Raw genomic sequence first — 20,075 nt, 5'->3', positions numbered from 1 at the left:
CTAGGCAGTAAGCAATTGGTCACTATGTATGCACCGAGCGAGGTGGCACAGTGGTTAGACACAGGACTCGCATTCGGAAGGACGACGGTTCAATCCCGCGTCCGGCCATCCTGATTTAGGTTTTCCGTGATTTCCCTAAATCACTCCAGGCAAATGCCGGGATGGTTCCTCTGAAAGGGCACGGCCGACTTCCTTCCCTAATCTGATGAGACCGATGACCACGCTGTCTGGTCTCCTTCCCCAAACCAACCAACCAACCACTATGTATGCCGATGATACATCTGGTGTTTGTTGTGCAGACAGTGAGACCGGCCTAGTCAAAGAAATTCGTAGCTTTATTGAAAAGGCAGGAGCACACTTCGAAAAAGACAACTTGAAAGTAAACAGAGAAAAAACAAATAACATTCATTTTAAACCCAGTGCTATAAACCGGCATAACACTGAGACTAAGAAAACTCTGTCGAATAGCTGTTCAGATTGTAAATTCTTGGGACTATACACAGATGACAGACTCTCATGGAAGCAGCAAGCTGACCATGTCTGCAAAAAAATAACATCCAGACTATATGTATTAGGAAGATTATCACCATATTTCAATTCGGAAACTCTAAGGACTGTATATTATGGGTTATTATACCGTTTCTTGTCATATGGGATAGTACTGTGGGGCAGAACATGCCAAACAAATATGAAAAGAGTCTTCACACTGCAAAAGCGAGCCTTAAGGATTGTAGCAAAAGTAAAACAAAGAACCTCTTGTAAAACACTGTTCACTAGACACAATATTCTTACAGTTTATGCCATGTATATACTAGAAACTATAATGTTAGTGAAAGACGACACTAAGATCACAAAAAGAAATATGGACATCCACCACTATGAAACAAGGCATAAAAAAGACTTTCATATGGTTACCAGAAGATTAACTCTAACAGCACAATGTCCTTATATCCACGGAGCTGTCTTCCACAATTCATTAGCAGATGAAATGAAAACAGTGACGGGCCATACTTTTATAAAGTGCATCAAGCAGTGGCTTATTAAAAATGCCCCTATAATCTAGACCTAAATGAATCATGAAGTAATAAGAAAGCAGATGTAATAAGAAATAATGTAAAAAGAAAATTCTAATTGGAAAAATTAATTTTTATTTTTTATATACTTTATATACATTTATGATGTAATAAGAAATTAATTTTTATTGTTTTATATACATTTATAATGTAATAAGAAATAATGTAAAATGAAAACTCTAATTGCAAAAATTTCACATTTATTCTTCATATACTTTGTTAAAAAAGGCACATGCATGTAAAAATTACGTGTTACGAGCAAATGAAATTCAGTTCCAATTCAAAACGTGCTGTTTAGAAGAGATCTCTACATCCTCATACTCTTACGGATTTATGGACAGCCCTGCAGGATTCATTGTGTCAGTCCCCTCCAGCACTACTTCAGACATTAGTTGAGTCCACTCCACGTCATGTTGTGGCACTTCTGCATGCTTCTGGGGGCCCTTCACGATATTAGGCAGATGTACCAGTTTCTTTGGTTCTACAGTGTATCTCAGTAAGTAAGCCAGGGATACTGTAATGCTAGTAAAGTAGTGGGGAAATAGCTTTCTGGGTATACAGAGATTAGCGGTGACATTTAAAATGCTGAGAGATGAAATCTGTTGGACAAGACAGAGATAACATAAGGAATAAAGGATGAAAGGAAGCCAAAACAAAGATAGAACAAAAAATGAAGAAGTTTTATTTGATACTAATAATATATGATGGACTTCACAGTTAATGCTGTTTCATACAAACCTAGTTATTCAAAGAAATAATCTATGCTTTAAGTTGCATGAAAATTTCACACTATAACATTTTTTAAAAAATAGAACAGAAAAGAGTTGTGTCTACTTACATAATGTTTTAGTAGGAAAAAACTGTAGCATGTCTAAGAGACAAACAAAGTGACAAATATTACAGCTTTCAAAATTTTTAATAAAATAATTTCCAAACCTTTCCCTTTAGTTCACGACTCTCCTGAACCATTGTTTGTGAATGATTTAATGATGTTTTCTTTCATACCAAAGATTATTTTTCTTCCCACCCCTCCCCTCTCTCCATGCCCCCCATCCCTCTCTCTCCTAAAAGAAACTGTGCATGGGATGCAAGTGTTAAAGTGGTCATGAGATTAAAAAAAGTTTTGCTTGCATCTGCAGCGTTCATCATAGTTTATGACTTTTGACAGTCATACATTTGTCCCCCATTAACAAACAAAGGAAGCAGCAACATTTTAGTCTTGTGAGAAAACTTGTGATTCTACATTTAAGAAATAATATGTGGCTTTATTTCGCCTGGTAACATCTAGCACAAAGCACAGTTAGTATAAATCATAAACAAAGAAAGATTGGGACATATTTCCAGTTATGAAAAGACTACAGTCTTCCTTGACATAACATAAGGTGGCAATGTGAATAAGACAGGGTACAAATGTAGATTGTGCAATTTCCCCTCTATCAAGCACCAGTACACTTACTTTTTTTTGCTCTGTTTCAGAGTTTTGCTATTCTCCTGAAGAGTGAACTTTTAAAGGCCAAAGATTCAACCAAACCACTCCATCTACAGGCCACAAATGGCCCATGGGGACCATCCGACCACCGCACCATCTGCAGCAGAGGACGCTGAGAGGAGGGGCGTGTGGTCAGCACACCGCACTCCCGGCCGTTATGATGGTATTCTTGACCAAAGCCGCTACTATTCGGTCGAGTAGCTCCTCAATTGGCGTCACGAGGCTGAGTGCACCCCGAAAAATTTGGAACAGCACATGGTGGCCTGGATCGTGACCCATCCAAGTATCGGCCACGCCCGACAGCACTTAACTTTGGTGATCTCATGGGAACCAGTGTATCCACTGCAGCAAGGCTGTTACCAAAGATTCAAACAAGGTTTTTTTTCATTTTTTTCATTCATGTACCCATCAGACCTGCTTCAGTTTTTTGCTTTTATTTGCTCAGTTACTAGTTTCTCCCCTTCAGTATCAAACATCATTAAAATTTATTTTGACATTCATTTATCACAGATTTATATTAAAACTGGCATTCTTTACAGAGTAGCAGGACATTAACTAGACTGTGAATTTGAAACATGATGACACTGTCACTTAACAGGAAGTACAGAAAGATGGTCAGTAGCAGGCTGAAATGTCCAGTCAGTGTACAAAGCTTCCACATATGGTTCAGTTAAAAGAACATAGTTCACACAGCATATGGACACTAGCTTGATCTCAGTCTGGTGCAGTTTTTAAAATGTTTACAAGTGTTCTAAATGTATACTGCATGTGATGCAAAATGTATACAAGCAAAAGAGAAACAAACACCATTAATATGTCACTGATGAAAACTGTGACTGAAAACTTCATGTAAGTGTCATTTAATTGCGCCTGTCAGTAACTTAACGTGTCTTCTTTATAGTAAGTAGCAATCTGGCTTTTCCTACATTGGTGGTATTCCTATCTGGTATTTCCATTGTTTATAAATACAAACCAATCATTTACTTACTGGATTACTTGTAGGTAATAACCGTAACACAACATGGGTGAATGATGTGTTAGCCTTCAATTTCAGTAAGTCCACATGTATCATTTTTCTCTTCACTGATGCAGAAGGAAGGAACACTGTTTCATTTGAGAGATTGACACCAATATCACTGAAAAACAAATGGTCTGTGATCAATTGCTCCAATTGGAAATGTCAAAAGATGTGAACTGGGTAATAAACAAAACACAAAAGATCATCTCTTAGGGCATCTAAGGAAAGAATTTTTGAATAAGGGATAATAAACCTTTATTTGCAACTGGTTGGCTGATTTTTCATTCTATTCTGAATTACACAGCTGCTGTTTTGCAGCCACATTTAATATTTTGAAAGAATTTTGTGTTGCACAGTGAAAATGAGGAGTGAAATTTGGAGAGATATAGGATACAAAATATGCAGAAGTGGAGAGGAATGAGACACATATATAATGATACCGGTTTCTTCATTAACCTATTAAATCATTCATTTAGCAGTGTTTTCTATTGCTCTACAAATAACAACTGCCATCAGGTGAGAATAATGTGTAACTCCTTCATGAACCATGCTGTATACCTATGTGCAACACCCCTGAATTACATGTGTCATTACAAATAATTTATTTATAAATACTGGTACTATGAAAAAGGTAAATATATGCAACTCAATGCAAACAAAACAGCTAAATTACATGACAAAATAGGAGGTGATAAAGTAATTATCAGTATATAGTTTATGGGATACAAGAGAGCTGATGTCTTGTATTGGCACTATTTCAAATAACATTGCTTTGAAACTTCCTGGCAGATTAAAACTGTGCGCTGGACTGAGACTCGAACTCGACCAGTGTCTTTCATGGTAAAGAGATCTACCAGCTCAGCTACCCAAGCACGGTTCGTGACCCATTCTAACAGCTTTATTTTCACCAATAATTCCCAACATGCCTTCCATACTTCATAGTAGCTCTCCTGTGAAACTTGCAGGGCTAGCATTTCAACGGAATATTGCAAAGGCATGGCTTGACCACAGCCTGGGGGATGTTTTCAGAATGAAATTTTCACTCTGCTGCAGAGCGAAAATTTCATTCTGGAAACACTGCCCAGGCTGTGGCCAACCCATATCCCCACAATATCCATTCTTCGAGGAGCGCTAGTGCAAAAAATTTCACAGGAGAGCTTCTGTGAAGTTTGGAAGGTACAGGCAGGAGTTGAGCTGTAAGGACAGGTTGTGAGTCATGCTTGGGTAGCTCAATCAGTAGAACACTTGCTCACGAAAGGCAAAGGTCCCAAGTTCAATTCTCAGCCCAACACACAGTTGCAATCTGCCAGGACATTTCACATCAGCACACACTCTACTGCAGAGTGAAAATTACAATCTGGAATAATACTTTGGTTTACACAAAATTTGCTTTTTATTCTATCTGTAAGTTTTCATTTTTGGTGTTAGTGTTTATCATGTAAAAATAGTAATGTTTATGTCTTAAACATTACATTTAATGCTTTTATGAAGTGTGGAGTCTTCCCAGATGGAATGAAGCTTGTTATGGTGAAGCCTCTCCACAAAAAGGGAGACACAACACAAGCAATAAACTATTGTCCTATCTCTCTCTCTTGACTACATTTGTGAAAAGCCTAGAGAACGTACTGTATTCCACATCTGTGAGGCACCTCAAAGACTTTCACATCAGTTGGGATTTTTGTGACCTTTCTAAGGCATTAGACTGTACGCATCACAAAATACTCAGCAACAAAGCATGCCACTACGGCATCAGAGTGACAGTGGGAAACTAACTAAACTTCTAACTTCAAGATGAGAAAACATAGAACTATCCTATGGCTATAACATTACCCTGAGATGTAGAATAGTGGTTAGCATTGCTGGCTGCTTTGGGTCACCAGTTCAAACATGACCAACAAATTTAGTATATATCAGTTTTGGAAGGTTCTTGAAATATCCTATGTTTGCAGTGCTTGTACGTTCTGGAATATTTGATGTATGTATAAATACCAGTTTCTGGGATATTCAAAGTTTGTGTAAATAGCCGCACTTTCCACCCAAGAAGTCAATTCTCTTCTGGTTATATCTAGGTGTTAATAATAAAGTGCTTGCAGTGGTAAGTGCTGTATTTCATTGATGATCCTGCTTTCAGATTTTGGCTTTAAGGAAGGAAGATTTGGGTTTAACATCTGTTTGAAATTGGTTCTGTGTATGAAGTGACACTTTTTGGTGATACAGCAGGTCTTCAAAATATCAATACCACCAAGGCCCCAGTTAGATAATGTAATAGCTGTCACCTACACAGGTAGGAACTGCAATACAATCAGTACATTGTTCCAAAGGTCTATGTTTTCAGAAGATCAATGTATTCCATATCAGCTGCAAATACGGCATCCATCAGTGTTCCCCAGAGACTTTGGCCTGAACCTGATGAAATGGCTGAAATGATCGACTAAGTTACCAAATACAACAGATTGGGGGACATGTTGTGATTAACAAATGTATACTTTTACTTGGACAGCACAGCCCAGCAATGGTTCAAAAAAAAAAAAAAAAAAAAAAAAAAAAAAAAAAAAAAAAAAAAAATTAAGTGTAGCTCAATAGCTGGGATAAATTCCCAGTCAAGCTGAAGCAAAAAATTGTCAACAATCAATAGCAAGTCTGCTTAGTGGAAAAACAATTGATGATCAGGCCCCAGTGTTATGGTAAAATGACACAGTCTTACACAAAGAATGTTTTAGCCATTTGAAATGTTGTGAATCCCAACATGACAGAAGTGAACAGAATCTCACACTTGATGAAAGGAGTTCCAGAAGACATAAACCAAGCTTGTCTGGTAAAGGATGTCACAACAACAGATGAATTCAAGTGGTGCCAGCATATCAAGGAAAGGCAACAGAAAAGAGTCAGATGAAACAGGTATGATCGATTCCCAATTGTTGTCCCTATGGTAGTGGTGGAAGACCATTATGACCTCACTTCATTCATATATCATGTTGTAAGACAAGATATACAGTCTTTTACGGCAGCTAGAACTGTCAGACTAGTACATTAAAAATAGTGGCTTAAACTTATGCCTTGACTTTTTTCGGGTTCATAAATATTTTAGTTTCATCTGTTTTTACTTTTATGTTGTAATTTCATGTACTGACGTGTTCCATGACCTTGGAGATTTGCTCTTCAATTTGGTCCTATGGAACTTGACGCATAAATAAACAAATAAAAAGAGAATATTGAAGAGGAGATGTAGTGATCTTTGGCACCAATCTTCACCACCAGTTGAACATATCATGAAGAAAGGACTTTTCCAACTCTGACCTCTGCCACCACTGTCAAACAACAACCCAGCACCTGACCAACGCAGGTACAATCAACTCTCCTCTGCCAAGTAAACTGCCCAACAGGAGAACAGACATTTACAGGGCACCCAGTCTGTTTTCACTGTGGGCACCCTGGACACACTGTATGCAAATGCAGACAAAGAAGATAAGTATCCAACAACTATTGCACTGCAAGACATCAACCATCACAACAGTCCTATTTGTACCAGTCAACAGCAGATTATTGTAGTTGACTTGTAGAACAAAGTTCATTACCATACCCTGCACGAGGTCACTCCACAACATTTGGTGGCCTTTCCTTGCTGCTGTACGTAGGTACCAGTTGCTCACCTAGCCCTTGAAATCAGGAAAGCTAAGCATGCCATCTGTCTATGGAGGTGAGGCAGCCACAGATGGAAATCCACCATGGATGACAGTTACCAAGATGACAAGAAATCTCATCAACATCATCAGCAATGGCCAACATGTCCAGGTGCCAGTCAACTTACGGGATTTCTTTTTCTGTAATGTCAAATGCTTACTGTTGTCAGCTAAAGTAAACTATGTTCTGTGATATGAAAGTGATTGTGCTGAAGGTCACAATTGGGACTACATCCAGCTGATAGGAACATAAGTTGCAAAAGTCAATGACAGAATACAGCACTTCAGATTCCTCATTTTAACAGAACATAACCATGATATTCTCAGATGAGACATCTTGCAAGCATCACAAGCTGTCATTGATAGTGGAAGATCAGAACTACAGATTGACAAAGATGTTCCAACACGTGCACATAAGAAAGACTGTTGTGGTTGGTTGTTTGCCTCTGGAGATTTACTTATCAACAAGACTAAGTTCCAGTCATTAACCGATATGCTCAGTTAAACTGTGAAGCTTTTGTCAATTGCAAAAAGGTACTCAGGCTCACAAAATAAATCTCCATAACAGCTTAGATCATAAGCATTACAGGTGGTCAAGGAGAACTATACGTCAAACAGTGGAAAATCCAGGATGTACAATATTGTGAAAAGGAAAGTTGCGACTCCCTGCAATACTTCTCACAAGGGATGTTCCTTGTTACAGAAATCCTTTCTGGATCACTTGTAGAACAAGGACACTTCATGAAAACTTCTCACATCACAAATGTGCCAACGAGATGGAAAATCTGTGACTGCTCGTATTTTGTTTGGATTGGAACAGACTCCAAAGACTCTCTGAAGGTTTAATGAGGTCATCATGCAGCATATTCTGCACTTCTTCCCAACTTATTTGTTGTTCAGCCGGCAACACTCTATGTGAGTGCTGGACAGTTGGTGGATGATCCCAGTGTTAATTCAGTGTTTTATTAAGGACCACAAGGTGCATTTTTTCTCCACTCCGGATTTGAAAGCATACAAAAATTCACACAGAATGGCAGTCACTTGCTGACATTCTTCCTCAGTCAGGCCAGATCCTATTGGCAGTTTGACAGTAGCTTCACCCCTGCATTATCTGTAGCGATAGCAAAGCACCATTGTTTGTCATGAAACTAGGCTGCCCTTTCTGGACTAGATTAGCTGCCCTATGCACATACCTTTAGGGCAGAGGTGTAGCTCCTTGTTACAATCAGCAATGTATAGTTCTGTGAAAAGGAAAGTTGTTACTCACTATATAGCGAAGATGCTGAGTCGCAGATAGGCACAGCAAAAAGACTGTCACAAATATAGCTTTCAGCCAGTAAGACCTTTGTGAAAATTAGACGAGTGTGTGAGTTGCGTTTGTGAGAGTGTGTCTGTGTGTGTTTGTCATCTAATTTCAATGAAGGCCTTACTGGCCAAAATCTATATTTGTGACAGTCTTTTTGATGTGCCTATCTGCAACTCAGCACCTCCACAATATGGTAACAACTTTGCTTTTCACAGAGCTATGCATAACTGATTGTAACAAGCAGCCACACCTCGCCCCTAAAGATGTGTGCATAGGGACAGCTAATCTAGTCCAGAAAGGGCAGCCTAGTTTCATAATTTCATGACAAACAAATGTGCTCTGCTACCACTACAGGTAATTCGGGGGGGGGGGGGGGGGGGGGGGCAAGCTACTGTCAAACTGCCAATAGGATCTGGCCTGACTGAGGATGAGGAAGAATGTCAGCAAGTGACTGGCATTCTGTGTGAATTTTTGGATGCTTTCAAATCCGTAGTGGAGAAAAGATGCACCATGTGGTCTGTAACCAAACACTGAATTAACACCGTGATCATCCATCAACTGTCCAGCATGCACATAAAGTATCGCTGGCTGAACAACAGGTAAGTTGGGAAGAAGTGCAGAAGATGCTGCATGATAACCTTATTGAACCTTCAGAGAGTCTTTGGAGTCTGTTCCAATCCAAACAAAATACGAGCAGTCACAGATTTTCCATCTCGTTGGCACATTTGTGATGTGAGAAGTTTCACTTTGTTTCTGTTTTGTTCTAGTTTTATGCTTTCGTTTTCCCTGAAACAATGTTTTAACATTAACTGTACCATAATCTATTTAATCTACATTTACATATTCTTTAACTCATGCCTCATCCTAGCATTTCACACACATAAAATGTTGTACAGAATACGTATACAAATAAATTGCATGGCAGAGGATATTCCATACACATGGAGCGTGTGAAGAACAGCCTACATATTCCTGTGGATATTATAATTAGCTTAAACTCAATCTTGCAGGTCTTACAGGAATGATATTAAGGGTACTATGGTGTACAACTTGCTCCTTAGTTGTGTTTACTGAAACTTTATATGGAAGGTTTTTCAGGATAGCTGATGTCTATCTTCAAATACTTCAGTTCAGGTTTCCCAGCATTTCTGTGATATTCTCCCATTGAAACAAATACTAACAAAGAGATAGAGGGGCTGGCCAGTACTTACCTCAGCTCAGTACAGCCGATAGATACACATAAAACAGAACTGAAAATTTACATTCCTAGCTTTCGGAACTTTGTTCCTTCATCAGTGTATCTATCGGCTGTACTGAGCTGAGGTAAGTACTGGCCAGCCCCTCTATCTCTTTGTTAGTATTTGTTTCACATCTTATATGAGATTTTCCATTAATCATTTACATTCTCCCATTGGTCAAACAAACTTGTGACAAACCATGCTGCCATTCTTTGTATATGTTCAATATCTCCTATTAGCCCTATTGGTATGGGTGCCATACATTTGAGTAATATATAAAGACGGACTGCACTTGGGTTTTATATGCAATTTCCTTTGTAGACTGCCTGCCAGTTGCTTTATCCATGATTGAGCCTATGTGATCATTGTATATTAAAGCAAGAATGTACTACTCTTTTTTCACAACATCTATTCAAACAAAGTGATAAATCTAAGGGCAATGCAATGAAGTAGTTTTGAATATGTGCACAAAGAGCAAGATCAGCAGATACTATGGCTACACAATTGGCAGATAATATGACTACATTTTCAGTGAAAGACATACCACATTCTTGAAGACTTCCAAACAACATCTGCTGAGCATACAAAGATCCAGTCTTTGGCTTCTAGACCACTGACAACTACAGTAAGCCAATGATGTTTCTCATCATTCATCAAACGCACCATAGTATGACGTGTGCCTCGAAGTCCATATGGTTCTGATATTGATAGCTTTCTCTGAAGATATTCCTCCCATTCTGCATCTGCACTTAACAGCAACTGATGTGGATGCTCCGATATGGAGAAACGTTTGCCACCTGTTCTCTGAAAAGTATTGAAAATGGACGTTACATTTAGAATCATTTTCTTTTTACTAGAATAATTCAATAAAGTAATGCAGCTAATATAACAAGTTTAATACACAAAAAATTATTATGAGTTTAAGGCAGGTTGTGGTGGGGCATGACTCGGTGGTTCTTAAAAATATATTTAGTCTGCTATGCTGACTGTATAATATGTGACAATACTGTCAAATATAAAATAGAAAAGATCTCCATTTCATACTACTGGTACATCAACTTCTAATCTTTTTAGCTAAGGGTACTTTGATTTGTTAAACCATTTACTGGGCTCAATATTTCTCATTTTATAATTTGATGCTATAGTATTATTAAACAGTTAAAGGAACAAAAGTAATCTAAGGACAGAAACAAAAGCATAAAGATTAGTAAGTTTTGGTAAGGTGACAAAGCATACACTCTCGTCTTACGGAATTATGTTTTGGGGAGTGTACTTAAATTAAAACACGGTATTAACCCAGCGGAAGTGAGCAGTGAAAATATTCTGCAAAACAGATAACCGCAGATCTTGCAAAGGTCTCTTTAAGAATCTCAGAATTTGTACACTCACTTCTCAGTACTTTTACTCATTAATGTTTTTGTTGTTAGTAATAAAACTCCATGCCAGCTGGATTGTGATTTGTGCAATCACACTAAAAGACACAAAAATAGTTTTTTTCATGCAGACTTTGCCATCTTGTCTAGGGTTCAGAGTGGAGTTATGCATTCTACTGTAAAGGCGCTCAACAAGCTACTATTGAAAATAAAAGCAAGAAACTGGAAAAACTACCAGCACAGTGGAAAATTAAAAATTACCTTGTTAGCCAATCCTATAAATTATTTGAATATCTAGAACCAAGGACTGAAAAATTGTAAGCTACATGGCAACTGTAACTGTAAAGCTGGGTGACAAGTAGGAATGTTTGAAGATTACCAATGTAACCAAATAAGTGTTGAAATACCAATAGAGGATAAACAGCAGCTATTTCATATAACACAGAGAGCTTTTTTCAAAATAATGACTTTCTTGCTAAATGACTAGGTTACATTTAACTGATATAAGCATAAATAATATTAAGCAGTATGGTCATAGTTTAAGTAGTATGATCATACACAAAAAAAAAAAAAAAAAAAAAAAAAAAAAAAAAAAAAAAAAAAAAAAAAAAAAAAAAAAAAAAAATAAAAAAAATAAAAAAAAATAAAAAAAAAAAACTGGTATAGGCGCATGCATATTCAATGACAGAGATATGTAAACATGCAGAATACAGCACTGCTGTTGGCAAAGCCTATATAAGACAAGTATCTGGTGCAGTTGTTACATCAGTTACATCTATATCTACATCTACATTTATACTCTGCAAGCCACCCAACGGTGTGTGGTGGAGGGCACTTTACGTGCCACTGTCATTACCTCCCTTTTCTGTTCCAGTCACGCATGGTTTGCGGGAAGAACGACTGTCTGAAAGCCTCCGTGCGCGTTCGAATCTCTCTAATTTTACATTCGTAATCTCCTCGGGAGGTATAAGTAGGGGGAAGCAATATATTCGATACCTCATCCAGAAATGCACCCTCTCGAAACCTGGACAGCAAGCTACACCACGATGCACAGCACCTCTCTTGCAGAGTCTGCCACTTGAGTTTGCTAAACATCTCCGTAACGCTATCACGGTTACCAAATAACCCTGTGGCGAAACGCGCCGCTCTTCTTTGGATCTTCTCTATCTCCTCCATCAACCCGATCTGGTACGGATCCCACACTGATGAGCAATACTCAAGTATAGGTCGAACGAGTGTTTTGTAAGCCACCTCCTTTGTTGATGGACTACATTTTCTAAGGACTCTCCCAATGAATCTCAACCTGGTACCCACCTTACCTACAATTAATTTTATGTGATCATTCCACTTCAAATCATTCCGCACGCATACTCCCAGATATTTTACAGAAGTAACTGCTACCAGTGTTTGTTCCGCTATCATATAATCATACAATAAAGGATCCTTTTTTCTATGTATTCGCAATACGTTACATTTGTCTATGTTAAGGGTCAGTTGCCACTCCCTGCACCAAGTGCCTATCCGCTGCAGATCTTCCAGCATCATCCGCGAAAAGACGCATGGAACTTCCGACACTATCTACTAGGTCATTTATATATATTGTGAAAAGCAATGGTCCCGTAACACTCCCCTGTGGCACGCCAGAGGTTACTTTAACGTCTGTAGATGTCTCTCCATTGATAAGAACATGCTGTGTTCTGTTTGCTAAAAACTCTTCAATCCAGCCACACAGCTGGTCTGATATTCCGTAGGCTCTTACTTTGTTTATCAGGCGACAGTGCGGAACTGTATCGAACGTCTTCCGGAAGTCAAGAAAAATAGCATCTACCTGGGAGCCTGTATCTAATATTTTCTGGGTCTCATGAACAAATAAAGCAAGTTGGGTCTCACACGATCGCTGTTTCCGGAATCCATGTTGATTCCTACAGAGTAGATTCTGGGTTTCCAAAAACAACATGATGCGCGAGCAAAAAACATGTTCTAAAATTCTACACTAGATCGACATCAGAGATATAGGTCTATAGTTTTGCGCATCTGCTCGACGACCCTTCTTGAAGACTGGGACTATCTGTGTTCTTTTCCAATCATTTGGAACCTTCCGTTCCTCTAGAGACTTGCGGTACACGGCTGTTAGAAGGGGGGCAAGTTCTTTCGCGTACTCTGTGTAGAATCAAATTGGTATCCCGTCAGGTCCAGTGGACTTTCCTCTGTTGAGTGATTCCAGTTGCTTTTCTATTCCTTGGACACTTATTTCGATGTCAGCCATTTTTTCGTTTGTGCGAGGATTTAGAGAAGGAACTGCAGTATGGTCTTCCTCTGTGAAACAGCTTTGGAAAAAGGTATTTAGTATTTCAGCTTTACGCGTGTCATCCTCTGTTTCAATGCCATCATCATCCCGGAGTGTCTGGATATGCTGTTTCGAGCCACTTACTGATTTAACGTAAGACCAGAACTTCCTAGGATTTTCTGTCAAGTCGGTATATAGAATTTTACTTTCGAATTCACTGAACACTTCACGTTTTACTGCTGCTAAATGCCAGGTTATCACGATGTCAGTGAGTTTGAACACGGTATTATAGTTGGCGCACAAGCGATGGGACACAGCATCTCTGAGGTAGCGATGAAGTGGGGATTTTCTCATATGACTGTTTCATGAGTGTATTGTGAATATCAGGAATCTGGTATAACATCAAATCTCTGACATCGCTGCGGCCAGAAGAAGATCCATAATAATGGGACCAACTGCAACTGAAGAAAAAGATTCAATGTGACAGCACTGAAACCCTTCTGCAAACTGTTGCAGATTTCAGTGCTGGGGCATCAACAAGTGTCAGCGTGTGAACCATTCAATTATCATCAAGATGGGCTTCTGGTACTAAAGGCCCACTCGTGTACCCTTGATGACTGCACGACAAACAGCTTTACACCTCGCGTGGGCCCGTCAACACTGACATTGAACTGTTGATGACTGGAAAAATGTTGCCTGGTCAGACGAATATTGTTTCAAATTATATCAAGTGGATGCAGATGTACAGGTATGGAGACAACCTCATGAATCCATGGACCTTGCATGTCACCAGAGGACTGTTCAACCTAGTAGAGGCTCTGTAATGGCATGGGGAACGAGCAGTTGGAGTGATATGAGGCCCCTGATACATCTAGGTACGACTCTGAAAGGTGACATGTATGGCAGTATCCTCTCTGATCACCTGCATCCATTCATGTCCAGTGTATATTCCAACAGACTTGGGCAATTCCAGCAGGACAATGCAACACCCCACATGTCCAGAACTGCTACAGAGTGGCTCCAGGAAGACTCTTCTGAATTTAAACACTTCCGCTGCCCACCAAACTCCCCAGGCATGAACATCATTGAACGTATCTGGGATGCCTTGCAACTTGCTGTTCAGAAGAGATCTCCACCCTCTCGTACACTTACGGATTTATGGACAGCTCTGCAAGACTCGTGTGGTCAGTACCTTCCAGCACTACTTCAGACATTAGCTGAGTCCATGCCAAACCATGTTGTGGCATTTCTGCATGCTCGCAGGGGCCCTACATGATATTAGGCAGGTTTACTAATTTCTTTGGCTCTCCAATGTAGCTTATTTTTAATATGGTGTACAGTTTTAGCTTCTGTGGGTTGTTTGCTTTTTGCCAACTCGTTCCACATCTCTGGAGGTTCTCCTTCTTAAAGGGGCCTAAGAATGAATGAATGAATGAATGGTCATTTGCTACAGCTCAGACTGGATGACATCTGTGGATGATCATAATTTTATTTATTTACTTGCTTACTTATTGATTTATCTATCATGACAAGATTAGGACCACCAGGACCTCTTCTGTACCCAATCAGGCATTCTACATATTTTTCCATTATATTAATTACCACAAACATAATTTAAGAGGTCTTGAACCCTGTACTTAAGAATAACTAGAACATAAGTAGATAAGTCTTTAGCGTTATCCAGAGTCACATGTAGGTTAAACATTGCTTTACAATTTACTACAAACATATATATTTATATGTTACTTACATGGACTAGGTGATAGTAGAAAATGTCTTTGCGAAGTACTGGGTTGTCAGATATTTGTTTTGTTGAAATATCCACAATATCAAAAAAAGCTCTCACTAGGACCAAAACAAGTTGTTTGCACCACAGACTGCACAGATGGTCAGTGGACAGCCAAACAGTTGGCACATCTGTTGTCTGCAATATAGAGTGGAATTAATATGGAGAAGAGTGACAAAGGAGAAAAATAGGTTATATCTAATGGTCACAATCAACAAGTAGTGATATTAACATACTGTGAATTGACATGCTTCATTATGAGAGTAACTCAAGTTACAAACAAAGCATACAATTGCATATATTCTCAAACAGTTAAGACAATCTGACTTCAATAAATGGACTGTCATTAACAAATAAATTATTACAGATGCTGTCACCTAAATATTGGTGATCATTACAGACCAGATTATATGCATCATAAAAACCTTAAAATATGCATAAAAATACTTAGAAATTCATAAAAGTGTCGAAATATCCAAGCTCAAATAATAAAAAAACATGGTAGTTACTGCATGCATTATATCTCAAAGTCAAACCTGTGCATATCAATTACAAGGAAGAGTGCTGGCCATTTGAAAAATCGGCGCATTTAGAAAACTGATATCATTTTCTGAATACTTTCTGGCAATAATTAGGAAGGGGGCCTTTTGGGGTTTATTTTTCAAAAATTTGCAAACTGGGGATGCATACCACATTTCAAGAATTGTTCCTTCTTTGCTATTGTTGTCGGTAGCATGCGGATGCACAGTGAAACAATCGATATATGCAGGACCAAATCCGAGATACATTGCACGCAGAGAGAGCACGCTCAAAGACTCCGTAATATTTTATTTAAAAAACATACAACCATGAATGCTTTTGAACAGCATTAACTTTTAATTAATACTATTGGACCAAAGCATGATTTACAATTTATTTCAAATGTTTCTACTATTGTACACATAAATAACCAAGTACTGTTCCAAATGTTCAGTAGTAAGACTGTGTCTTTGATCACTCAAAACATTTTTATGAGCAGAAAAGGACCATTCTACATCAACTGAGGTAACTGGGCAGTATTTGAATTTGGGTGCTATGTTGGCACTTATTGATTCTGGTAAAAGTTCACCTGTCCCAATAATAAAACTATAAATTTGGCATAAGGGTTCAAATCCGGGGTTATTGTTTAAAATGTTTTCAAACTTTTCTTTAAGTTTTCTTGGGAATACCTCTGGCAATGAAGATTTCACTAGAAGAATTTGATTCATTAGCTGAATAGATTAATTCAATGCCAAACCTTGAGTTTCAAGCTTTTTAATACTTGCAGGTATAAGGGAAAAATGAGTGCTAGTCACAGAAATGTCTTTTTTAACACCGGAATCATTAAAAGCTTCCTTGCACTGGCAAACTACCAAAGCCCCTGCACTATCGAAGGCATTTACTACCCCTCTAATGGCCTCAAAATGTTCATTGTAAAACAACACAGCTTTGACTCATGTACCCCAACGAGTTACCACTGGTTCGGGAGATAAAGGCACATTTGGTAGTTTTTCTTTGTAGGTCTCGATGTGAGCAGGAGCCTTTAGAAACACTTTCTTTGCGGATGAAATAAGTTTATTCACATTCACAAACCTGGAACATACTTCTTCAGCAAGGCGATGAACTCCATGAGCAAAGCACGTCACATGAATCAAATTGGGATAAAATGCATGGAGTGCTATTCCTGCTTTGATCACATAGGGAACAACATGTGAAATAAACACAAACACCCTTTCATCTGCTGACGATTCTAGAAATATTTTTCTAATCTGGTGATTGTAGAATGATTTACTTTTTCAAGTTCTTTGCAGGCTGCTAAATAGGAGAACGAAGGTTCTTCTTTTAATGCACCAACAATTAAATTAGCAATGTAACAGCCATAAGTGTCCGAAGTTTCATCAAATGAAATCCAAATAATGCTGTCCTTGTGTTCATTGTGTATTTCTTCCAGAACATTTAGCTAAATTGTCAGGTATATTTTCATTTAAGCAATACTTGTACATGAAGCCTTTGAGGATAGGGTTTTAAGTTTGTGAAGAGGAATAAATGCTTCACACAGATTCATGTTAAACCAAATTTTTTGGTTACCTTTGGACAAATCCCTGCTACCACAACTTACTGTTGGCAGAAGTTATTATGCCCCATTCTGCATTCCTGTGATATGAAGACTTGTCTTGACATAGTGGTCTATTTGAAACTTTTTTTGCACAAAAAGTTTTTCTCACAAATCAACAATATAAAACAATTCCATCATATGTAAATGTTTCACGATGGTCAGCTAACCACAAAACGATGTTTCTTTTTTCGAGCAGCATGGCGCACAACACATTACACAATACATGTTGTAAACACATTCTACCGTCTACAAGTAAATAGAAAGCTAAACTGAAACAAAAACACTAAAAACTTGCGTAGTTTAATTTAATTGCTGCCGACGCGTACAGTATGACAGCATGTAGTGTTTTGAGAATTTCCGCGCAAATTCTAGAATCACTCAGCCTTCCACTGTCTCAAACACATGATATTTTAGATGTGAGTGAAAGAAAGGACCCTACCTACCGCATGTCACCTGTCTGTGTGCGAAGGTTTGAAGTTTGTCGTACGAATACGGTAGACATGGTGGTCGAAAGTTGTAATGAAAGCACACTGCAGCACCAAGGAACTTCTGTGCTGCTTTGTAACTGTGACTATTGTTAGTGACAAAAGAACAACTGAGTGAAAAAAGATTTTTAGTAACTTTTAACTTGAACTTGCTGGAGGCAAGACATGTGTTTGATTCCTGTATAACAGAGTCATGGTTATCAAGCCAACTCTGTTGTAAATGTAACTTAATTGTTTCTCATGTGAGATGACACGGGTGACTTACAAGAATCTAATATTTATATTGAACATGCAAATTTGTTATTGTGCATGGAGCCCAAATATACTGACGGTGTTGTCGAAAGAGCAGAAAGAGCACAGTTTTAGAAGAGAAGGCCTATATAAAAAGTCGTCACAAAATCTTTAGAACTTGGCGACCATGACAGGATCGGACCAGACGCAATAAGGAATTTGCTCCGAGACTTTGGAACATGTCCAAGTATTCAAAAGAGAAAAAAAATTTGAATTGAGAAATAGCTAAGAAGATTCTAGTGTGTTTCTCTAAGAAGAAATATGCCGAGATCACTCTGACTAAGATGATCAGGTTTAGGGAGTATACAGCTCTCACATGCCTCGTGGGGACGCAGATGCGGAAATCAACATCAGACACCACCGGCACAAGTTGCTGTTTACTTGTGCTGACCTGCCATCACATCCGCTCACCTATGCTGCAAGAATTCCGCACTGGGTGAGTGCAAAACAGAACTTTAGTACCTTAGCAAGAAGTGATACAAACTATTTAATGGACTTTTAGAGTAGTTATTACATTTAACATTAATTTTTAAATGCTCACAAGGTCTAAAGCTTGTAAAATCATGGATCCCGTTCAGCAAGTTGGAGAGATGTCGGAACCAGCCAGGGCTATGAGAATTATTAAAGAAGGGCCTGACTAGTCTGAGTTAGTAAATCTAATCAAAGCTCAGAATCTTAAGATACACTCAATACATTCTAATTCAAATGCTCAGAGGGAAGCTTTGAACACCCAGAATCTTAAGTTAGACTCAGTACATGCTGCTCTAAGTGAAAAACTAGATGCACAGGGTGTGACTTTAAGTAGAGACCTAGACTTGGTGAAGTCCCAACTGAATGCCCAAACGGATTCAGAATTGTTAAATGCTAAAGTCGACTCACAGAGCAAAGAATTTAGTAATCTATGCGAAGGCATGGATGCTTTAAAGACTGAATTTGACACCTTGAATAGTAAAGTAGAGGATTTGAAATTAGACTTAAAGAAAGAATTAACCAATCAATTGGATGCTCATGTAAATCAACTGTTCACTGACTTTAGTCCGAAACAGAATGATCAATTACAAGATTTAGCAAAAGAGTTAGAACTTGATATTGAGGGAAAATGTAATGCTGTAGAAACACAAATCAATGAAAAGTTAGGATCATTTGAAAATGTATGCAATGTTAAGTTTGATGCTGTAAAGCAGGGATTGCATACTTTAAAAGAGAGTGTTGAAAAGCAAGATAAGTTAATGGCAATAATTCAATCACAAATTACATGTGTAAGTACACGAGTGCATAATGTAGAAAGAAGTTTCCAAGAGAAAATAGCACACTCTGATATCATAAATATAAATAGTTTGGAGGAACAGGTGGAAGAACTTGTAGATCGGAAAGCTTCCAAGAAAGTAACATCCAGAAACATATCCCCGATTCTATCTTCTGAACTTAGTGATTCAAACTTGTACAAGACAAAGTTGAAAAAAGAGTATCTTCACCTAATGTTGTGTTAACTAGTGAAGTGGTGACTGATTTGCAGTGGGGAGACTTTCAAAAGAAGTTTAAAGAGAAATACTGGTCTGCCAGTGCACAAGAAAAGTTAATATCAGATCAATGGGACCTGGGCGGTGTCATATATCCCCGAGGGATGTTAACATTCTGAGTTAATGGGCGGAGTGATGACCATTGGATCCCAAGTTGTTTTCGGTGTTTCTTCCAAAATAGTTTTCCTGCACTGAATTCCTTTAAAATCTTAAACTATTCTGTCATCTATTCCTAAAATCTTAAACTATCTGTAATCTCATATCTTAACTGAATATGACAGTCAAATAGAAAACAATCCTAGAGAATCACAGGTAAAAAGTGATATTTAGATAAAGTGAACTGAATGGAATATTATGTTTGTAGAAAATATAATATTGTGTGACTAGTTGAACAA

General features: G+C 38.3%; 1 protein-coding gene across 2 annotated transcripts in view; it reads right to left on the bottom strand.

Moving 5' to 3' along the window:
- Positions 1-20,075, bottom strand: part of LOC124776214 (GPI inositol-deacylase) — a 180,503-nt gene that overhangs the window by 109,909 nt on the left and 50,519 nt on the right. For both annotated transcript variants that reach the window (XM_047251065.1, XM_047251066.1), the window contains exons 5-7: positions 15,215-15,388; positions 10,349-10,608; positions 3,551-3,698 (exon numbers count right to left, since the gene is read on the bottom strand). In XM_047251065.1, coding sequence (XP_047107021.1) covers positions 3,551-3,698; positions 10,349-10,608; positions 15,215-15,388 — 582 coding nt within the window. The remainder of the gene's footprint in view (positions 1-3,550; positions 3,699-10,348; positions 10,609-15,214; positions 15,389-20,075) is intronic.

Source organism: Schistocerca piceifrons, chromosome 2 (assembly GCF_021461385.2).
Source record: "Schistocerca piceifrons isolate TAMUIC-IGC-003096 chromosome 2, iqSchPice1.1, whole genome shotgun sequence".
Taxonomy (NCBI): Eukaryota; Metazoa; Arthropoda; class Insecta; order Orthoptera; family Acrididae; genus Schistocerca; species Schistocerca piceifrons.
The sequence above is the reverse complement of the archived record's forward strand: the minus strand, read 5'-3'. Positions and strand labels throughout refer to the sequence as shown.